Source organism: Chroicocephalus ridibundus, unplaced genomic scaffold, assembly GCF_963924245.1.
Source record: "Chroicocephalus ridibundus unplaced genomic scaffold, bChrRid1.1 SCAFFOLD_26, whole genome shotgun sequence".
Taxonomy (NCBI): Eukaryota; Metazoa; Chordata; class Aves; order Charadriiformes; family Laridae; genus Chroicocephalus; species Chroicocephalus ridibundus.
Genome location: NW_026961775.1, coordinates 2594991 through 2615848, shown reverse-complemented (window position 1 = coordinate 2615848; position 20858 = coordinate 2594991). Strand labels below are relative to the sequence as shown.

General features: G+C 56.9%; 2 protein-coding genes across 12 annotated transcripts; one reads left to right on the top strand and one right to left on the bottom strand.

Moving 5' to 3' along the window:
• Positions 1–1383: 1383 nt before the first annotated feature.
• On the bottom strand, positions 1384–13070 carry LOC134509711 (deleted in malignant brain tumors 1 protein-like). Of its 11 annotated transcripts, none has more exons than XM_063322315.1 (4): positions 12993–13046; positions 3793–3979; positions 2970–3284; positions 1384–2312 (listed from the first exon to the last, which is right to left on the bottom strand). In XM_063322315.1, the coding sequence occupies exons 2-4, from the start codon at positions 3857–3859 to the stop codon at positions 1891–1893; spliced, it is 804 nt and encodes a 267-aa protein (XP_063178385.1). In that variant the 5' UTR covers positions 3860–3979; positions 12993–13046; the 3' UTR covers positions 1384–1890. The 11 variants fall into 11 exon arrangements, 1 of the variants encoding a protein (XP_063178385.1); XR_010069378.1 differs by lacking the exons at positions 1384–2312; positions 2970–3284; positions 3793–3979 and adding exons at positions 6546–10598; positions 11141–11694; positions 12144–12232; XR_010069377.1 differs by lacking the exons at positions 1384–2312; positions 2970–3284; positions 3793–3979; positions 12993–13046 and adding exons at positions 6494–7775; positions 10410–10598; positions 11141–12137.
• A 6426-nt stretch (positions 13071–19496) lies between these two features.
• On the top strand, positions 19497–20459 carry LOC134509677 (olfactory receptor 14J1-like). The gene has a single exon (XM_063322257.1). It carries the CDS (start codon positions 19497–19499, stop codon positions 20457–20459), a length of 963 nt encoding a protein of 320 aa, XP_063178327.1.
• Positions 20460–20858: the final 399 nt, after the last annotated feature.

The following is a 20858-nucleotide window of genomic DNA, read 5'->3' as shown; positions in this document are numbered from 1 at the left end:
TCTCCAGCCTCAGGGCCATGAACTCTGGGAGGAAAGGCAGCGAGGGGGAACAGGCTGGGCTGGGGCTGGGGGAGCAGGGACACCCCTGCACCCGCCAGGCCCTCAGACAGGCAAAGGCACGACCAGCAAGTCCCCCTTGCACCCACGGACAGAGAAATGTCCCTGATGGACAGACACCCCTGCCCTCCCTGCTGACCGTCAGGGACAGCGGAGAGCCCCAGGGACCCCCCGGTGGGACTGAGGGCACCCCTGCATGGGTGTCCCCACGGTGGCCTTTGTCAGGGGCTCAGAGCTGGCCAGGAACAGCCTCGGCCGTGTCCGGCTCTCCCCTCGTCCCGGCCTGCCTGGGCACTGGGCTCCCACCACAGCTCCCGGCACACACCTGAGCAGACGACTCCTGCGTCCTCTTTGTGCCCGCAGTCGTGCTGCCCCCAGGACCCTGCCGGGCAGTCCCAGAGAGCAGCTTCGGCCCCGGAGCAGTTCACGCTCTCCAGCCAGATCTGAGCGGAGCCTTCCCCGAAGCGAGCGGAGCCAACAGCCTCCAGCGCCCCTCCGCAGCCCAGCTGGCGGCAGACGACGGCAGCATCAGACAGGTCCCAGCCGTCATCGCAGACGCTCCCCCAGCTGCCCTGGTAGTAGATCTCCACTCTCCCAGCGCAGCGCCCAGGCCCGTTCACCAGCCGCACCTGACGGCTCCCTGTAGCAGGAGGAAACCCCGGCTGTCGTCAAGGGCCGGCTGCCCACCCAGCCCAGAGCCTGGGGGGGCCGTGCAGCGCCACTCACCCCGGCAAACGACCCCCACGTCCTCGGCAATCCCTGCTTCCAGCGCACTCTCAGGCAGGGAGGTGTTGCAGAGGGTCAGGTTGGCCTCGTGCCCTGCACACCGCACCCCGCGCAGCCCCACAGGACCCGTCCCTCTCTGAGCCTTCGGGGGGTTGTAGGCTGCCTCTGCCTCTCCGCACTGCAGCTGCCGGCACACCACGCTGGCCTCCTGCACGTCCCACTGCTCATCCAGGACTCTGCCCCACGTCCCGTGCTGGAAGATCTCCACTCGCCCGTCGCACGGGCTTCCTCCACCCACCAGCCGCAGGGATGCGAAGCGAGCTGGGCCTGGGGAGAGCAGCCATGCCCCAGCCCTTGGCGGCATCGGGGAGCCCGGCAGCCTGCAGCACGTCTCCAGGCTCTGGCACCCTTGCAGGAGGGCCTTGAGCTCGCCTGCCTGCCGCCAGCCCTCTGTGGGGACCTTTGAGCCAGAGCCTTGCACTGCCACAGGGTCCCCTGCTTTGGGAGCATTTAAGAGGAAAACAGAGTAACCGAGTGTTTTCCTGCCCTCACCTGAGCATATGACAGCAGCGTCATTCTCATGGGAGCACGGCGAGGCCCCCAGGGCAGTCACTGGGCACTCTCCCAGGTGGGCTTCAGTCCCGTCACAGTGGAAGGAGTCTCTCCAGACAGGGCCGCTTCCTCTCCCAAAATGCCCTCCTTTAGGAATGGACTCAGCAAACCCGCAGTTGAGGTGACGGCAGAGAACGTGGGCGTCCAAGAGGTCCCAGCGGGAGGCACAGAGGGTGCCCCAGGTCCCCTGCACATGGACCTCCACCCTCCCCTCACACGCCGTGCTGCCGTTCACCAGCCTGAACCCTGTGAACTCGGGACAGAGAAGGATGAGACAGGGCAGACTTGTGCTTTTGCTGCCTTGGGTGGTGGAGTAGAGGCCAAATGGACACCCTGCCTTTCTTCTCCTTCTGCATTATTTTAGGGCTGCAGACAAACATTCAAGGTCAGGTCTAATGGGGCTCTGAGCAACCTGATCTAGTTGAAGAGGTCCCTGCTGGTTGCAGGCCAGTTGGACTAGATGACATTGAAAGGTCCATTCCAACCCAAACCATCCTATGGTTCTGTGATCACCCCTTCTGTCCTCACACCCAGCACAGCACAGTCCCGTCCCTGCTCCCCCATCATCGGCACACCCCCGGTGGTAACACCCTGCCCTGAGTCCTTACGTGTGCAGGTGACACCGGCAGCATTCGCGTGGGTGCAGGGCTGCTCCCTGGGGGACCCCGTGGGGCAGGAGCTGAGAAGGGATTCATTCCCCACACACTGCAGCTCTCTGTCCCACATGGGACCAGCCCCTTCTCCAAAGTGAGCTGCCCCGGGGACAGACAGGGCTGTGCCACACTGCAACTCTCTGCAGACCACGTCGGCAGCTTTGGGACCAAAGTCGGAGTCACAGACAGTTTTCCACTGGCTCCCGTCATGGATCTCCACTCGTCCTGAGCAGGGATTGTCCCCTCCAACCAGCCGGACAAATCCTGGAGTAACCAAAGAATCCTGTGAGTTCCCACAGCCCTCTGGCAGTTACATACCCATGTCCCACCTGGTCTGCAAGGTGGCCACAGGCAAAGAGACCCACGACCCTCCCAGCAGCTCCCAATGGGTGCTGATGGCACAGATATACCAGGGACACCCTGCTCCTCTGCCCAAGGACAGGGCTTTTTCCCTTGGAGCGGCCCCTTTGCTTTGGTTGAGGGACTTGTGTCTGCCAGGAGGCACAACCCAAAAGCCACTGGCCACTCTGCACCCTTCTCTGGGGCTGTGGGTGGCTGCGTGAGCAGCTCTTGGTGCCTCTGACACAGAGGAACCTGGCCCTCAGCAATGCCAGACAGGTGCTGGCTGAATTGGAGAAGAAAGATGAGAACCAACAAAAAATGCGGGGCATTGAGGGGGATTCATCTCCCAGCCCCAGGCACCAACTGAGGGTGGGATGAACCATCTTGGGGCCCAGCAGTGGGTGAAGCCCACTGGTCTTTCCTCAGGGACCAGGGACACCAGCAATGACAGTCCCAGCTTGGCAGTGTGACCAGCAACACAGGACCCTGCCCTGGCAGCCGTTCATTGCTCCCTGAGGGCACAGCCAGGTCCCCTCTCCTGTCCCACTCCCAAAGGTGGGGAAGAGATTGGCTCCTTACCTGAGCATGTCACTCCAGCATCCTCACCATGACCACAGTCGCTTTGACCCCATCCATCGTGTCTACAGTCAGACAGGGCCGACTCTGTGCCATGACACTCAACATCATCCATCCAAATGGGGCCGGATCCTGGCCCAAAGTGTGCTTCATCATGAGCTTTGACAGCGGACCCACAGCCCAGCTGCTTACAAACCACTGCAGCATCATTCGTGTCCCAGGAGTCATCACACACGGTCCCCCACTGGCCCTGGTGTTTCACCTCCACTCTCCCAGCACAGCGTCCGCCGCCATTCTCCAGCCTCACCTCCGCAGCCCCTTCAACCACCGAGATGGGACTGGTCAGGAGAGCACCGAGTCCCAGAGTGCAGGTCTGGGGTCCCCCCTGCCTGTCGCAGGCACCAGGATGGGAGCCCTCTCCCCTCCAGGCTCTCCCTGGGGATATGTGTGGGCGTCCCCCCACTCCCCATGGGCTGTGCAGGCTGGGGGTGCTAACTCCAGACCCGCTGGGCCATTTTCTGTCCCACAGCCCTCAGCACCTCCTCCCACCTCAAAGGGCCCCTGCCCATGCCCACCCAAAACCTGTATCGCCAGGCCGTGCGCAGGGCACCTGCTCCTCCCCAGCCCAGCACCCCTTAACAGCATCATGGAGACACCCGCTCCCACCCAGATGGACACAGGCAAAGGCACAGGGTCCATAGACCTGAGCACCTTCTGACCCTCATCTCAGCGGCACTTGGAAAGAAACCCTCTTCCCAAAGGGCTCTTGATGACCCCACTGGTACCCGATGGCCCTGGGCTGTGGGAAAAGGGAGCCGGCACTTACCTCTGCAGAGCTGCACCCAGAGGAGCAGCCACAGCACCCGAGGGGACAGGAGTCCCTCCATTCCCATCCTGAGCCTCCTGCCCTGCTGGCACAGCCCTGCTCTTCCCCACTCCCTGTCACAGCTCCTGGGGACTCAGGGGGACGTCGATGATGGGAGGGTGATATATCTCTGCAGATGCCGACCCAGCTGCGGAAGGAGCCAATCGAAGCAGCAGCACCTTTTTAGACGTTATCGGGAGCTATCTCCCCTCCGACACAGCCCAGCCCGCCAATGAACTTCTCCAGCGCCGTTCATGACCATATATGAGGGACATATATGTCCCGCTGCCGGTGTCATGGTCGCTGTGGTGGCGGATCATCATGGGACAAGCTGGGTGTGCAGGGGAATTGAGTCGGTCACCCCTTGTACCCTGCTGTGGGCCTGGAAGCACTGAGCATCTCCTGCGCTGGGCTCATCCAAGAAGCCATGAGGCAAGTGTCCAGCTGCCCCCAAGCTGCGGTGACCATGGAGCGGGGACTGCACCAGGGTCTGTGTCAGGATGGGGAGGAAACAGCCCCTGCCCCTGCTACCGACATCACTGTGCTGGGAGCAGCAGCTGGGAGAGGTCTTCATCAGGGCAAGGGCTCCATCCCAGGAGTGTTGGCTTGTCCGTCCCTCCCTGCAGACCCCCACAGTGAGTCCCTCGCAGGAGCCGCAGCTGGATCATGTCCCTGCCCTGGCAGCAGACGGGAAGCCCAGAGGCTCAGACGTGTCCCTGACTCTCAGTGTGTCACCCAGGGGCCGTTATTCCCCGCGGGCGGAGCGGGAGCTGGAGCCTGCAGGTGCACAAACCACAGCCCACGTGGCCTCGCCGCGCTCCCCCCGCTCCCCCCGCAGTGCCCGGGCAGGAAGTCTGTGGTTTCCTCCTGGCACCGTGCCCAGGCACATCCCTGGGGTGCCCCCGAGCCACCCCCACCCCGACTGCTCCAGCCAGGGCTGCAGGGGCTGCTCCTTCGGCCTCGCAGACACGGGGACGGGCAGCTCCCATCCCCCGTCATGCCCCTGTCATGCACACGGCCGCTCTGCACCGAGCCCCACGGGCACGGGGTGACATCGGTAATGTGACCTCACACCCTTCCTACTGCCAAAGCTGTGTGTTCGTGGGTTATACTGACGGTGACCTCACACTCTCCTACTTCTGCTGCCGTGTGCTCATGAGTGGTACCAACAGTGACCTCACGTCCCTCCTGCTGCCACCACCGTGTGCTCAGGGGTTACACTGACCATGACCTCACACCCTCCTGCTGCTGCTGCTGCGTGCTCAGGAGTCCCGCTGTCACACGTGTGTGCGTGTTGTGTACAGGCTTCTGATGACGATGGTTCTTCCAAAAAGCCATATTGGGGTGGGGTCCAAGTATTACTTTCATGGCATCAGAAGCAGCCACACAAGCCATATGCCTGCTCCTTGCCCAAAAGCTACACAGGCAGCGGTGAAATCACAAGAGCGACATTCACAAGCCACGTTCCTGCTCCTGGCCTATCAGGTATTCAGACACCAATGACCTCACAAACACCTACATAAACTACTGCTTGGCTCCCAGCCTGTCATCTACTCGGGCACCCGTGACACCCCCCATGTTCCTGCTCCTGCCCTACCAGGTACGCGGGCAGCAGTGACTTCACCAGCTCCTACACAACCCATGGGCCTCTTCCTGGCCTGTCAGCTCAGCGGTCACAGGTGACCTTGCAAACACCTACACAAGATGGGGGCTTAGTCCTGGCCTACCAGCTTCTCAGGCACCTGGGACCTCAAAGCACCCAGCACAAGACATGTTTCTCCTGGGCTCCTCAGGCACCAGTGACATCGCAGAGACATCCACAACCCAGGTGACAGCTCCTGGCCTGTCGTCTGCGCAGGCACCATGACCTCCAGGCACCTACACGAGCTGTGCACCTGGGCCTGTCTTATCAGCTGCTCAGCCAAGAGTGACATCACAAGGACAAGCCCGAGCCACGTGTCTCCTATCAGCTACACCAGCACCAGTGACCTCACCAGCCCCTACAGGAGCCCTGGCCTTGCTCCTGCTCTATCAGCTACTCAGGCACCAGAGACCTGACCCCCTGTCGTGCTTTAGCCTCAGACGGCAACAAAGAACCACGTGCCGCTCGCTCGCGCCTTCCTAATACAGGAAGTATCGGAAGAAAAGGCAAGACTCTTGGGTTGAGACAAAGGCAGTTTAACAGAACAGCAAAGGGAACAGGCAAACAACAACAATAACACGGATAGGGGAATATACGAACACGATTACCGAACCGCCGCTCACCGATCGGACCCGGTACGCCCCAGCCCGCTCCCAGCGGCGACTTCCTGCCCCCTCCCCAGGCAGCTCAGGGTGGGCATGGCTCACATGGCATGGAATACCAGGAAAAATTAACCCTATCCCCGCCGGAACCAGGACACCCCCACATCTCCCCCTGCTTGCTGTCTGCTCACCTCTGAGATACGACTCCTCACAAGCTCCTGCACAGACCAGAAGCCTCCTCTTGGCCTGTTGGCTACTCAGGCAGCAGCTCCTCACAAGCACATACCAACCTATTTGCTGCCTGCTCGTCTTTTGGGGGGACCCAAGCCAGTACTGACCCCCCTCTCCGTCACTTGCTCACCCCTCCTAGAAGGGGGCCGTAGCCCCTGGGCATGTTCCAGCGTGCCCGTGCCCCACCACCTTTCGGGCACCCCTCCGCCCTCTTGAATTCCCCCCAGCCCACCCTGTCAGGGCTTGTTCTGCAGCCTGGTAAAGTGGGGGACCCCCACCCGGCCTTTTCCTTCTGCTTCCGTTCACATTTAAACTCTAATTCTTCACTACACTAAATCTTATTGAAGAAGGATTTATCCAATTAAAAACGACAATTCAAATTTAGAAACATTCAAAATTTTCGATTCAGAATTATTAATTTCTATACCTTTATTAATGTTTTCCTAGATCAAAACGTATACACATATATAGATATATATATAAGTAGTGTACCTATTTATAACTGAATAAATAAATTCATTAATAGAATTATACACTTCCTTTCATAGATATATTCCTCTAGGTGTATATATTGCCTACCAATCTTATAGTTTTATATCCAAGCACTTCTGGGCCAAAGGAGGCAGGCAGCCAATCCCAGGGGCTGTGTTCCTCTAAAGAAGTTGCCATGGTCAGTGGCCCAGCTGAAGTGCCTCTGTACCAACGCACGCAGCCTGGGGAACAAAGAGGAGGAGCTGAGCACCCTTGTGCAGCTGGAATCCTCACGGCTGGGGTTTGCTACAGGCCACCCGAGCAAGAGGAGCCTTTTGACGAAGCGTTCTTACTTCACCTCCAGGAAGCACCACACTCAGAGGCTGAGATCTACTGGGGGACTCCAGTCACCCTGGCAGCTGCTGGAGGAGCATCCCATGAAGCTGTAATCAGTGCAGGAGACTCATGGAGGGTGTTGACGAAGGGATTGAGAGCAGCCCTGCAGAGAAGGGCGTGAGGATGCTGGGGCTGGAGTAACTGAACATGAGCTGGACACCTGCGCTGGCAGCCCAGAAAGCCAAGCGCATCCTGGGCTGCATGAGAAGAAGCGTGGCCAGCAGGTGGAGGGGGGGGATTCTCCTCCTCTACGCTGCTGTGGTGAGACCCCAGCTGGAGAACAGCGTCCAGCTCAGGGGTGCCAAGCACAAGACAGATACGGAGCCGTTAGCGTGCGTGTAGAGGAGGGCCACAAACATGCTGTGAAAGCTGGAACACCTCTTTTGAAATGTGCTTAACTGATTCGTGTCAGTGTGGAACAGTGTTAGGGCCACAGGGTGAAGTGTGACCTTTGACTGTGTTGTCTGTATGGCCGCAGACGAGACGGTGTGTCTGTCGCAGACGAGACGGTGTGTCTGTCGTGTCTGTGTTTTGCAGGAGCCACCTGGCGAACATTCTAGAATACCAACTTAAACCGGTCCTGTTGTTATCTGCATAGTGACCTGTAAGGGGGGGGATACACCCATTTTTGGCAAGGGCCAACCATTTTAGAGGCAGTTATGAATATGTATTAGTATAGCAGATATGAACCAAAAATGGGGTCTGTAAGGTGTGTGTCTTGGTTGGGCAGAGACCCCCGGCACACCCAGCGCTGTTTGCTTGCCTTTGTTCCTTTAATAAATTATAAATTCTAATTGGAATCCTGTTTGCGATTAAATCATTTATCACATAGTCACATCAGCGCCGGTGTCTACAAGCATATCAAGTACGCACTTTTGACCCCCTGGTGCTCTTAGGGCAACTCGCTGCAAGGGCTTTGTTTTACTGATTTCAGGGCTAAATATATATCTGCATTACCTGTTGAGCCAAAACCTTTATCCCCCCTTACCTGATTTCCGGCCGTTGGAACAGCGGCCTTAAATGGCATGACTTGTCCAATGCGAGTACCCGCTGGGATATGCACAGGTGGAGTGGGTGTCCATACCATTACTTTAATTGGACCCGTATAATCAGCGTCTATTACCCCAGGTAACACAAACAAACCCCGTCTGGTAATGGAAGATCGTCCCAATAATAGTGCACTCAGTCCATGCCCCAGTGGCCCTTCCATATCAGTAGGAATGCACTGCACTTGGGAGTCTGTAAGGGTAACCTCCTTTATTGTTGCCACGTCCACTCCGGCACTCCCTGTGGTGGCAGAGGCTGCGCTACCCACGCACCCTGACCCTGAGGCCTGGTTTGTGTCGTCGCACTCGGGCCCCCCGCGCTCATCAGCCCGTTTCCCTATGGCGTGCCATCCTTATGGAATTTTGAGCGGCATTCAGATGCTCTATGTCCAAATTTCTGACACCGATTTCATGTGCCCGTAAATCCTCCCATTCCTCCGCTCCTAGCAGGCGTCATATCTGTCTCTCCCCTCTGCTTTCCTACTCTACACTGTATCTTCAAATGACCGACCTTCCCACACTTAAAGCATTTTGGTCCTGAATTACGATTACTGACCAAGGGCTTGACAGCCGCAGCAAAAGCGGAGGCCAAAAATCCTGCCTGTTCTTCAGGTGTCCCTACCCTACAGCATGCCTCTATCACGTCGGTAATGGTGGCGTGTCGAGGCAAAGTTTGCAAGATATGCTTACAGGCTGGATTTGTGTTCTCTACGGCCAATGATTGAAATACCGCCTCTTTGGCTGCCGCTGGCAGTTCTCCCCGGTCTAAAGCATTCCTGAGTCTACCAAGAAACTGCATGAATCCCTCGCTGGGGCCCTGTTTTATCGTCGTATATGGGGGAGTGACCTTGCCATCCTCCGGCAACGTCCTCAGTGCTTCGCGAGCCAACTCTGCGGACTGTTGTAAGATAGCGACATCTAGCCGCGCTTGTCGCTGAGCATCAGCGAAAGGACCTGTTCCTGATAACATCTCCATGGTCGCAGCCACAACGGATCCCCCTCCACTCTATTCAAATTCGCAATCACCGCACGTTGTACACCATCCTCCCACCTTGATCTCCACGTTAGTTCTTGCATTGGTGTGAGGATAATGGACATCAGTGTCCGGCTATCAAAAGGAGTCATAACATTAGTAGTGAAAATATTGTTAAGAAACGACTGAGTGTAAGGCCAAAGTCATACACGAATTTTCTCGCTTCTTTTACCATCGGCCAAGGAAGACCCTCCCATCTATTGGGATTCCTTCGACCTCCCGTAGTTCCCCCCAGTATCACCGGAAATCTGTTGGTAACATTATACCCTCTATCAAGGCATTTTGAATGATTCCTTTCCAATGCACTTGCGGATCCGGCGGCTCCCCTGAGCCCGTGGTCGCACCCCCCAACTCTCCTCCCACGTTCCCGTTACCCAACTCTCCTCCTGCGTTCCTGTTACCGCCGCCCCATACCCCCCCCCGCTTTCACCCCGCTGTCACCTCTCCATATTTCATATCGCTTGCTCCTCCTCTATAAGGCATATCGCATGTGCCTTACAGCAATTCTTGTTCAGCGGGAGAGGGAGGCGACGGTGGAAGCGGTGGGTACAGTGATGGATCAAAAGGTGGTCTGGGGTGCACATCAACATGTTGCCGTGGAGGCTTAGGTGGACCTTCATAAAACCCAGTTCTGGGGTTGTACCACTCTGGTGGAGGTGCCGTTGGTCTTGCTTCCGAGGGTGGCAGTGCTGGCCAGGGAACGTCCTCCTCCATCGGTTCTTCTTTCTCTGGAACTTCCTCAGGTGGAGCAGAGGGGATCAGCAGGGGATCGTCCCAAACCTTCGGACCTGGCCTGTTTGATCCTCCTCCCGTGGGTTGTAATGCTGCAAAAGCCCCGGCCGCTGTGGCTCACTCCGCCTTCATATCTTGTAAGGTCAATAACACCAACCGCTATGTCGTCGCCAACGGTGATGCCTCTTTGTCTCCTTTACTTATCACTTCCCACAGTTTTTTCCCAACAGCCTCCCATATTTCTGCTTTAAAAGCTGTCTGGGGCTCTGGTGCGAATCCGTTCTCTCTGTACCATATTAACAACCTTCGGAGCATACGCTCATCGTATTTCACCCCTCTCTTAGAGAGGATATGCAGGAGAAGTCTTAATACAGCCCCTTCTTCTTTTGTTACTTGTTGCCCCATCTCCTGCCCCGGCTGCTCACCTCTCTCCGGGTGTCCGTGGCCACGTTGTCTGTTTATTCCGGATTGCCGCCCGATCCGCCCGGTCTCAGTCCAGCTGAGCCATCCTCCAGCCGGTGGATCTCCTTCTGGGTCTTTCGCCCCTCGCGTTCCGTTGCTCAAGCCAAGCGCCGATCGGGATCACGTCGGGGTCACCATCTGAGGAGAAATAACTGGACTCCAGACGATCGAATGTGAATCAACAGAAGCCGTTTATTAAGCACAGATCATCATCTTTTATACCCTGCGTTGTAGCCGTACATGTGACTCGCTTATTTCTGATTAGCTAGTTACACTGTCCACGCGCTGTGCATGCAGTTCATTCACACATCAGATTGGTTACAAGAATTCGCGTCGTAAATCGCTTAGTCATTAGCACAACATGTTTTCTGCCTTCTCAGTCCCTTTTTTCCCATGTACTAATTCCATCTTCTACCACCTGTTTTGCCCTTAATCTAATCTCTCACAGCAGGGAGGCTGGCTCACATGGCCATCTTCTCTCAGACACATTCCTACAATCCCGTACCTCCCTAGTGCAGTTCTGCGTCTTCTCCCTGGACCCCAACCTGCACCCAAACCCCAAACCCATCCTGGTCACCATCACGGTGCGGGGCCCTGTGGGGCTGGGGCAGCTCTATGGGGCGGCCTTATGGGTCTGAGGGGGCTCTCCTCTGGGGTGGGGTAGGGATGGTCCTAAAACTAAATGGACACTTACCTTCAACTTGCACTCAAAAAGGTGGATTTTGAGCTCTGGGACACAAACGGGATGAGTAACACGAACGAGTTAATAAAAATGGAAATCAAGGACTTGTGAGGTCCCGCTCAGCTGACAGGCCATGAGCTGACCCACGGCTCGCATCGGTTTGGTGAGATCCTTCATATCTGGACACCTGACAGGCCAGGAGCAGGCCCACGCCCTGTGTCTGTGCTTATGAGGTCACTCACGCCCGAGTAGCCAGTGGGCCAGGAACAGGCCTAGGGATTGTGTAGGTGCCTGGAGGTCACTGCTGCCTGCGCAGACGAGAGGCCAGGAGCTGTCACCTGGCTTGTGGATGTCTCTGCGATGTCACTGGTGCCTGAGGAGCCCAGGAGAAACATGTCTTGTGCTGGGTGTTTTGAGGTCCCAGGTGCCTGAGAAGCTGGTAGGCCAGGACTAAGCCCCCATCTTGTGTAGGTGTTTGCAAGGTCACCTGTGACCGCTGAGCTGACAGGCCAGGAAGAGGCCCATGGGTTGTGTAGGAGCTGGTGAAGTCACTGCTGCCCGCGTACCTGGTAGGGCAGGAGCAGGAACAGGAACATGGGGGGTGTCACGGGTGCCTGAGTAGATGATGCCACTAAAATAATACTTGGACCCCACCCCAATATGGGTTTTTGGAAGAACCATCGTCAGCAGAAGCCTGGACACAGCACACACACGCAGGTGACAGCAGGACTCCTGAGCACGCAGCAGCAGCAGCAGGAGGGTGCGAGGTCACGGTCACTGTAACCCCTGCGCACACAGGGGTGGCAGCAGGAGGGACGGGAGCTCCTTCTTCAGGTTCTTCTGCTCCTCCTTGACGTGCGCCTCCAGGAACTCCAGCTCCTGCTGCAGCTTCTCCTGCCACAGCTGGAGGTCGGGGGAGGTCCTGCCTGCCCCCACCATCTGCCTGCACCCCCTCCTGCCTGCCGCTCGCCTGCCTGGACCCTCTCCTGCCTGCACCCCCCGTGCCCACACCCACCTTGTGGCGGGTGTCAAGGTCCTCCAGGTCCTCGGGTTCGGGCACCAGGAAGGACAGGGATGGGGGAGGGCGTGGGGCGGCAGCTCCTCCTGGGGGGGCGTGGGGGGGCTGCACCCAGGGGTGGCAGCACCCGGGGGGAGGGTGGTGGTGGTGAAACCCAGATGAGAGAGGACACCTGGGCAAGGGGGGGCACCCGGACATTGCGGAGGACACCACCCATGGGTTGGGGAGGGCACCCAGAGGTGGGGAGGGGGGGTGCCCAGAGTATGGGGGGGTGTCACCCTTGGGCAACACCTAGATACGAGGGGGGGACCCAGATTAGGCAGTGTGTGTCCCCATGGGGTGGGGAGCCAGAGGTGTGGGGAGTGTCACTCATGGGGGCACCCAGAGACTGGGGGGGGAGGGAGCATCACCCATGGAGGGGGGGAGCAGAGGTGGGAAGGGCACCCAGAGACTGGGGGGGCCCCACGGGAGGAGTCGCCCAGAGACTGGGGGGGCTGTCACCCATGGGGGGGCACCCAGAAACTGGAGGGGGACGCCAGAGATGGGGAGGGGGTACCCAGAGACTCGGGGGGCACACAGAGATGGGGGGAGGCACCCAGATATTCGGGGGGGCGCAGCCAGAAAGTGGGGGGGCACCCTCGGATGGGGGGGAGACCCAGAACCGTGGCGGGACCCGGAAGCGGGTGCGGGATCACGCGGACATGGCGGGGGGGGACCGAGCGATGAGCGCGACCCGGTAGCGGGGGCCGCCCACGGGCGGGTGGGGGCCGGGGGGTCCCGGGAGAGTCTCCGCGGTGTCCCGTCCCACCCCCAGGGTGTCCCCAGGGTGTCCCCGGGCCAACCGACCTGCGCGACCTCCCGCGGCGACCCCAGCTCCGCCATGCTGCCGCGCGTCACAGGGCAACGCCCACCGCGGCCGGAAACCGCGCCCACTTCCGGCGCAGGGGATGATGGGAGATGGAGTACGGGCCGGTGCGGACCAGTCATCCCAGTACGGGCCAGTGATCCCAGAATGGACCAGCATAGAGCGATCCCAGTGCGGTCCCAAAGCTCCCAGTATGACTTCCTGGTTCCTCAGTTCTCCTAGTTACGGTCCCAGTGCTCCCAGTACGACCCCCTGACTCCCTGCAGTGTTCCCAGTGCAGTACCAGTGCTCCCAGTATGACTCCCTCACTCCCCCCAGTGCTCCCAGGGTGCTCCCAGTGCTCCCAGTTCGACGCCCTGACTCCCCCCAGTGCTCCCAGTGCGGTCACAGTGCTCCAAGTATGACCCCCTGACTCACCCCAGTGCTCCCAGTATGACTCCCTCACTCCCCCCAGTGTTCCCAGTGCGGTCCCAGTTCTCCCAGTATGACCCCCTGACTCCCCCGACTGCCACCAGTTCGGTCCCAGTGTTCCCAGTATGACTCCGTGACTTCCCCCAGTGCTCCCAGCGCAGTCCCAGTGCTCCCAGTATGACCCCCTCACTCCCCACAGTGCTCCCAGTGCCGTCCCACTACTCCCAGTATGACTCCCTGACTCCCCCCAGTGCTCCCAGTGCGGTCCCAGTGCTCCCAGTATGACCCCCTCACTCCCCGCAGTGCACCCAGTGCTCCCAGTATGACTCCCCGACTCCCCCAAGTGCTCCCAGTGCGGTCCAGTTCTCCCAGTATGACCCCCTGACTCCCCACAGTGCTCACAGGGCGGTCCCAGTTCTCCCAGTGTGACTCCCTGACTCCCCCCAGTGCTCCCAGGGTGCTCCCAGTCCTCCCAGTTCGACGCCCTGACTCCTCCTGTGCTCCCAGTGCTGTCCCAGTGCTCCCAGTGCGCTCCAGTTCTCCCAGTATGACTCCCTCACTCCCACCAGTACTCCCAGTGCGCTCCCAGCATTCCCAGTATGAGTCGTTGACTCCCCCCAGTGCTCCCAGTATGACTCCCTCACTCTCCCCAGTGCTCCCAGGTCAACCCCCTCACTCTCCCCAGTGCTCCCAGGTCAACCCCCTCACTCCCCCCAGTGCTCCCAGAGTGCTCCTGGTGCTCCCAGTATGACTCCCTGGCTCCCCCCAGTGTTCCCAGTGCGGTCCCAGTGCTCCCAGTATGACTCCCTGACTCCCCAAAGTGCTCCCAGTTCCGTCCCAGTGCTCCCAGTATGACTCGCTGACTCCGCCCAGTGCTCCCAGTGCGGTCCCAGTGCTCCAAGTATGACCCCCTGACTCCCACAAGTGCTCCCAGTGCGGTCCCAGTGCTCCCAGTATGACTCCCTGACTCCCCCCAGTGCTCCCAGTGCAGTCCCAGTGCTCCCAGGATGACCCCCTGACTCCCCCCAGTGCTCCCAGTGCTGTCCCAGTGCTTCCAGTATGACTCCCTCACTCCTCCCAGTGCTCCCAGTATCTCTCTCTGGTTACTCCCAGTGCTCCCAGTATGGTCCCAGTGCTCCCATGGTGTGTTTTAGCCTCAGACGACAACAAAGAACCACGTGCCGCTCGCTCGGGCCTTCCCAATACGGGAAGAATTGGAAGGAAAAAGGCAAGACTCTTGGGTTGAGACAAAGGCAGTTTCACAGAACAGCAAAGGGAACAAGGAAACAACAACAATCACACGGACAGAGGAATGTACAAACACGATTACGGAACCGCCGCTCCCCGCCGCTCCCCGACCGGACCCGGGATGGCCCAGCCCGCTCCAAGCGGAGATGTCCTGCCCCCTCCCCCGGCAGCTCAGGGTGGGCATGGCTCACATGGCATGGAATACCTGTGTCCTGGGGAGAAGTAACCCTGTCCCCGCCGCAACCAGGACATTATCCACCCCTTATTCCAGACCATCTATGCCATGCCCACATCTTACAGGTTCCAATGAATTGCCACCACTTTCCCCTGTCATGTATATATATACGTATATATTCATGCAGATATAGTGCCCTGAGTCTATGGGCCATCCCTCCAAAGTGTCCCTTGAGTTCATTTCATCCATGGCTCTGGGCTCCATCTGTTAGAACAGCCTGTGTCCTGGAGAGAATTAACCCTATCCCTGCCGGAACCAGGACAGCAGCCCAGAAAGCCAATCATAGCCTGGGCTGCATCTACAGAAGCCTGGCCAGCAGGTGGAGGGAGGGGATTCCCCGTCTCTACTCCAATCTCATATGACTTCATCTGGAATACTGCGTCCAGTTCTAGCGGACCCAGCAGAAGAAAGACATGGACCTGTTAGAGAGGGTCAAGGGAAGGATCACCAAAAATCATTGGAGAGCTGGAAGACCTCTCCTAGGAAGAAAAGCTGAGAGAGTTGAAGTTGTTGAGCCTGGAAACAAAAAAGCACCAAGGAGACCTTCTTGTGGCCTTGTAATCTGTGAGGCAGGCTTATAAGAGAGAGAGAGAGAGAGATTTTAGCAGGGCCAGTAATGACAGGACAAGGGGCAATGGCTTTACACTGAAAGATGGTAGATTTAGACTGGACATAGGGAGGAAAGTTTTCACAATGAGGGTGGTGAGACACTGGAAAAGGTTGCCCAGAGAAGTTGTGGATTCCCCATCATTGGCGGTTTTCAGGGTCAGGTAGGGCAGGGCTTTGAGCATCCTGATTGAGTCGCACATGTCCCTAAAAACCAGGGATTGGACTACATGACCTTTAAACGTCCCTTCAAATCCATGGTATGCTGGGACACTATGAGAGCAGATGTGGCCACAACAGTCCTGAGTCAAGGGGGACGATAACTGCCCTTGTCTGGGTGGCCACAGTCCTTCTAACACCACCCCATATGCAGCTGGCCTTAATGGTGCTGAGCCTTTACCAGAGGCTCATATGGCATCCCTCAAAATGCCCAGGCCCCTCTCCTCAGACTCACTCCTCACCTCGTCCTCTCACACTTTGCCCCTTCTCCTTCAAAAACTTGAGGAGGTTTCTGTTGGCCACGTCCCCAGGTGTCTCAAGGTCCCTGTGCACCGAAGCTCCAGCACGTCAGCATTTAAATTCCATGTGCGGATGGCTCATGCTGAGTCGTGGTTCCTCTAACAAGACAACTTGAGTAGCTGTAGGACAGCAGAGGTAAGAAAAGGGGTTACTAGTGTCATGGACGTCATGAGGAAGGTGGAAAGTGCCACTGTCACCATCTCAGAAACACCAAGGGAAGGGCCAACAAGGAAACGGTGAAAAAGAGTTGGCTCTTTGTATGGGAGGGGATGACAATGATCCAAGAGAAGAACTTGAGAGTGGAAGAAGAGCGGAAAAGGGCATGAAAGGAAAAGAGGAACACCAAATTGCTTGGTTGGAAGGGACCTTTCCGATCACCTACTCCAACCATCAACCTACCTCTGACAAAAGCCATCACTAAACCATAGCTCTAAGCACTATGTCTGCCCGTCTTTTAAATACCTCCAGGGATGGTGCCTCAAAAACTTCTTGGGCAGCCTGTTCCAATGCTTAATAACCCCCTCAGTGTAAAAAGGTTTCCTAATATCCTGCCTAAACCTCCCCTGGCACAACTTGAGGCCATTTCCTCTGGTCCTATCGCCTCTTACTTGGGAGAAAAGACCGATCCCTACCTCTCTACAACCTCCTTTCTGAGAGTTGTAGAGTGAGAAGGTCTCCCCTCAGCCTCCTTTTCTCCAGGCTAAACAATCCCAGCTGTCTCAGCTGCTCCACATAATGTTTATACTCCAGATCCCTCACCAGCTCCATTGCCCTTCTCTGGTCCTGCTCCAGCACCTCAATGTCTGTTTTGTGGTGAGGGGCCCAAAACTGGACACAGTACTCCAGGTGGGGCCTCACCCATGCCGAGTACAGGGGGACAATCACTTCCCTACTCCTGCTCACCACACAGTTCCTGATACAGGCCAGGATGCTGGTGGCCTCCTTGGCCACCTGGGCACACTGCTGGCTCATATTCAGCCGGCTGTCCACCAATACCCCCAGGTCCTTTCCTGCAGGGCAGCTCTCCAGTCGCTCCTCCCCAGGCTTGTAACGCTGCATGGGCTTGGTGTGACCCAAGTGCAGGACCTGGCACGTGGCCTTGTTGAACCTCATACCACTGGCCTTGGACCATCAATCCAGACTCACCAGATCCCTCTACAATGCCTTTCTACCCTCAAGCAGGTCGACACTCCCACCCAACTTGGTGTCATCTGCAAACTTACTGAGGGTGCACACGATCCCCTCGTCCAGATCATTGATAAAGATCTTAAAGTGAACTGGCCCCAATACCGAGCCCTGGGGAACAAGCATCAGGGTGACCATCTGCACACAAACATTAACAGCTGACCAAATGGAGCTTGAGTCCAGAGGCAGCTGGAAAAACGCTGGGATTTGGCCAACAGAAATGTCTTGAAGTCTTTCAAGGAGAAGTGTCCAGTCCTGCATCCCGGGGAAGAATAACCCCAATGCAGCAGGACAGGCTGGGACCTGATGTGCTGAGCAGTGACCCTGCGGAGACGGGGCTGGGCACCCTGAGGGACGCCTCATGAGCCAGTGGTGCACGCTCACTATGAACAAGGCCGGCTGCCTACGGGGCTGCAGGAGGAGGAGCGTGTGCCCCCCAGGCAACTTGAGTCACCTTCCCCTTTGACTCAGCACTGCTGTGGCCCAACGCACACAGCTGTGTCCCAGTGTGCGGCTCCCCATTTTGGAGAAGTGGAGAGGACCTGGAGAGTGTCCAGAGGAGGTCTGCCACGATGGGCTTTAGGGCCCAGTGCACATGTGCTTGGTGGAGAGGCTGAGGGACCTGGGCTTCTCTGGCCCAGTGGCAGGGAGGCTCGGGGCACTATTGGAATGGCCTGAACCTGGTTGAAGGGTTGTTTCAGAGACAATGGATCTTTTCTTTGGTGGGAAACAGCAGGAGAAAGAAAAAATGCAACAAAGGGCAGCTTGGGAGGTGGAGACTGGACACCAGGAGAAAGAAATGCCACTGCAAGGGCAGCGCTGTGCTGCAACAGATCACCCAGAGGGAGTCAGGATCAGCCCAAGGCGTTGTGTTTCAGGAACAGCCAAGGACGATGGAGAGAGATGAGTAAAGGCAGTGAGATGCTGAGGGGAGAGCAAGACGGGGAAGCAGGGGGGATGTCTGCAGCCTGCAGGGGAAGAGGAGCAGATGTGGGATACCATAGCACAGCCAGGGGTGGAGACGATCAAGGGAGTTGGCAAGGCTGAAAGCCCCCAACAGTGCTTATGTTTTTCTCCTCTTGGCTGTGGCTGTCGTCTGTGCCACCAAGGCTACCAGAAGACACCTTATCCTTACAGCACTAGGGCCTTAGCGCCTCCTCTTCCCCACCCGGGAGCCGTCATTCTGTCTTTCTGCCCTTGGCATTGCACGTCCTCCCATCACAATGCCCCAGGAAGAGCCCTGAGCTGTGCTTGTGGGGCAGGATCTCCCTTCCCAGGGGCTGGAGGCCAGGGCTTGGCCCTTTGCCTTCCTCTCACACATTCAGCATTAGCCAGCATCAGAGACACCTCTCCATTGCCTTTGCCTACCTGCCCTCACTGCCTCCAGTTTTACAACGAATGAGCCCCCAGGAGCCTTTGGCACTAATGGCCCTCAGTGGGACCCATTAACGCTCCAAGAAATTTTGGAGTTTGCAGCTGACGTTGACTTCTGGAGAGGTTTCATCAGCCTCCCCTGTGCCTGAGCTTCATGGGCTCAGCACCAAAACCACCAGAGAGGTCAATAAAATGCCTTGGACTGGTCCTGCTCAGTACAGAAATGGGGGTTGGCCGGGCAGCAGGAATCCGTGTTCGCTGCTCGGGATGGGCATCGGGGGGTAAGCAATTGTACTGCATCACTCCTGGCTTCCTATATTCTTTTACAATGATTGTTAGTTTCTTGCCCGTTACTGGTCTATCAAACTGTCTGTATCCCAACACATGAGATTTTTATTCCTTTTTCTCCCTCTTCTCCCTATCCCTCTGCAGGGGGTCGGGGGGCAGTGAGTCAAGAGCTGCGTGGTCTTTCCCCCCCAACAAGGCTGAGGAGTGAGCTGGCTCTGCTCATGTCACTGCAATTTGAGGACAACCAGGAGTTTCCTTGAGGTTTTCCTGCAGGAATATGCTGAGCAGCTCCTCTGCGTTATAAGTGGATCACAGATGAGGTAACTAGTGAATGGCAGAAGCTGTAACCCCTTTCCCCAATCCCTGCTGCTGTGGAGCAGGGATGACTCCTTGGGAGCCCACAAGCAGAGCTCTGCTCCTCACGGCACACTTGGCCAGCAACAATGAGAGCTCCAACAAGGGCAATGCAGAAAGCTCCCGCAAAAAAGGACACAGGCAAAGTGTGTTTTCGGGGCTTGGGTTTGGAAGGGCAGGCAATGGGAAGAGATTTGCTCAGAGCTGTCCTGACTTGTGAGTGGGTTTTCCTCCTTTGGCAGTACCTCGGGAACAAAGAGATCCGATGTCCAACGGCAGCTCCATCACCCACTTCCTCCTCCTGGCATTCGCAGACAGGCGGGAGCTGCAGCTCTTGCACTTCTGCCTCTTCCTGGGCATCTACCTGGCTGCCCTCCTGGGCAATGGCCTCATCATCACTGCCATCGCCTGTGACCACCGCCTCCACACCCCCATGTACTTCTTCCTCCTCAGCCTCTCCCTCCTCGACCTGGGCTGCATCTCCACCACTCTGCCCAAAGCCATGGCCAACTCCCTCTGGGACACCAGGGCCATCTCCTTCTTGGGATGTGCTGCCCAGGACTTCTTCTTTGCCTTCTTTATCTCAGCAGAATTTTCCCTTCTGACCGTCATGGCCTACGACTGCTACGTTGCCATCTGCAAACCCCTGCACTATGGGTCCCTCCAGGGCAGCAGAGCTTGTGTCCACATGGCAGCAGCTGCCTGGGGCAGTGGCTTTCTCACTGCTCTGCTGCACACTGCCAATACATTTTCAATACCTCTCTGTCAAGGCAATGGCCTAGACCAGTTCTTCTGTGAAATCCCCCAGATCCTCAAGCTCTCCTGCTCACAATCAGACTACCTCAGGGAAGTCTGTCTTCTTTCTTTTAGTATCTTTTTTTCTTTTGTGTGTTTTGTTTTCATTGTGGTGTCCTATGTGTTGATCTTCAGGGCTGTGATGAGGGTCCCCTCACAGCAGGGAAGACAGAAAGCCTTTTCCACGTGCCTCCCTCACCTGGCCATGGTCTCACAGTTTCTCAGCACTGCCACGTTTGCCTACCTGAAGCCCACCTCCATCTCCTCCACAGATCTAGACTTAGTGGTGTCATTTCTGTACTCGGTGGTGCCTCCAGCAGTGAACCCCCTCATCTACAGCATGAGGAACCAGGAACTCAGGGATGCCCTGAGGAAACTATTGCAATATACTGCAATATTCACAGAAACCAGCAGGACAACCTTTTGTTCATAACCTTTTTACAGTCTTCCTTTGTTTCCTTCTTTCTTCCTTCCTTCCTTCTTTTCTTATTTCTTTCTTTCCTTCTTTTCTTTTTTCTCTTTCTTTCCTTCTTTCTTTCTTTCTTTCTTTCTTTCTTTCTTTCTTTCTTTCTTTCTTTCTTTCTTTCTTTCTTTCTTTCTTTCTTTCTTTCTTTCTTTCTTTCTTTCTTTTTCCCTTCTTTCTGTATTTTCTCTTTCTTTGTTTCTTTCTTTCCTCCCTCCTTCCTTCCTTCCTTCCTTCCTTCCTTCCTTCCTTCCTTCCTTCCTTCCTTCCTTCCTTCCTTCCTTCCTTCCTTCCTTCCTTCCTTCCTTCCTTCCTTCCTTCCTTTCTTTCTCTTTCTTCTTTTTTCCTTCCTATATTCCTTGCTTTCTC

Excerpts from the sequence above, each read along its gene's own strand:
- LOC134509711 (XM_063322315.1), bottom strand. The coding sequence starts at position 3,859 with ATGGGAATGGAGGGACTCCTGTCCCCTCGGGTGCTGTGGCTGCTCCTC. Across the intron at positions 3,285-3,792 it reads CTGGGTGCAGCTCTGCAGAG|GGGCTGCGGAGGTGAGGCTG; the intron begins GTAAGTGCCGGC and ends CGGTGGTTGAAG. Across the intron at positions 2,313-2,969 it reads TGCTGGAGTGACATGCTCAG|GATTTGTCCGGCTGGTTGGA; the intron begins GTAAGGAGCCAA and ends TGGTTACTCCAG.
- LOC134509677 (XM_063322257.1), top strand. The coding sequence starts at position 19,497 with ATGTCCAACGGCAGCTCCATCACCCACTTCCTCCTCCTGGCATTCGCA.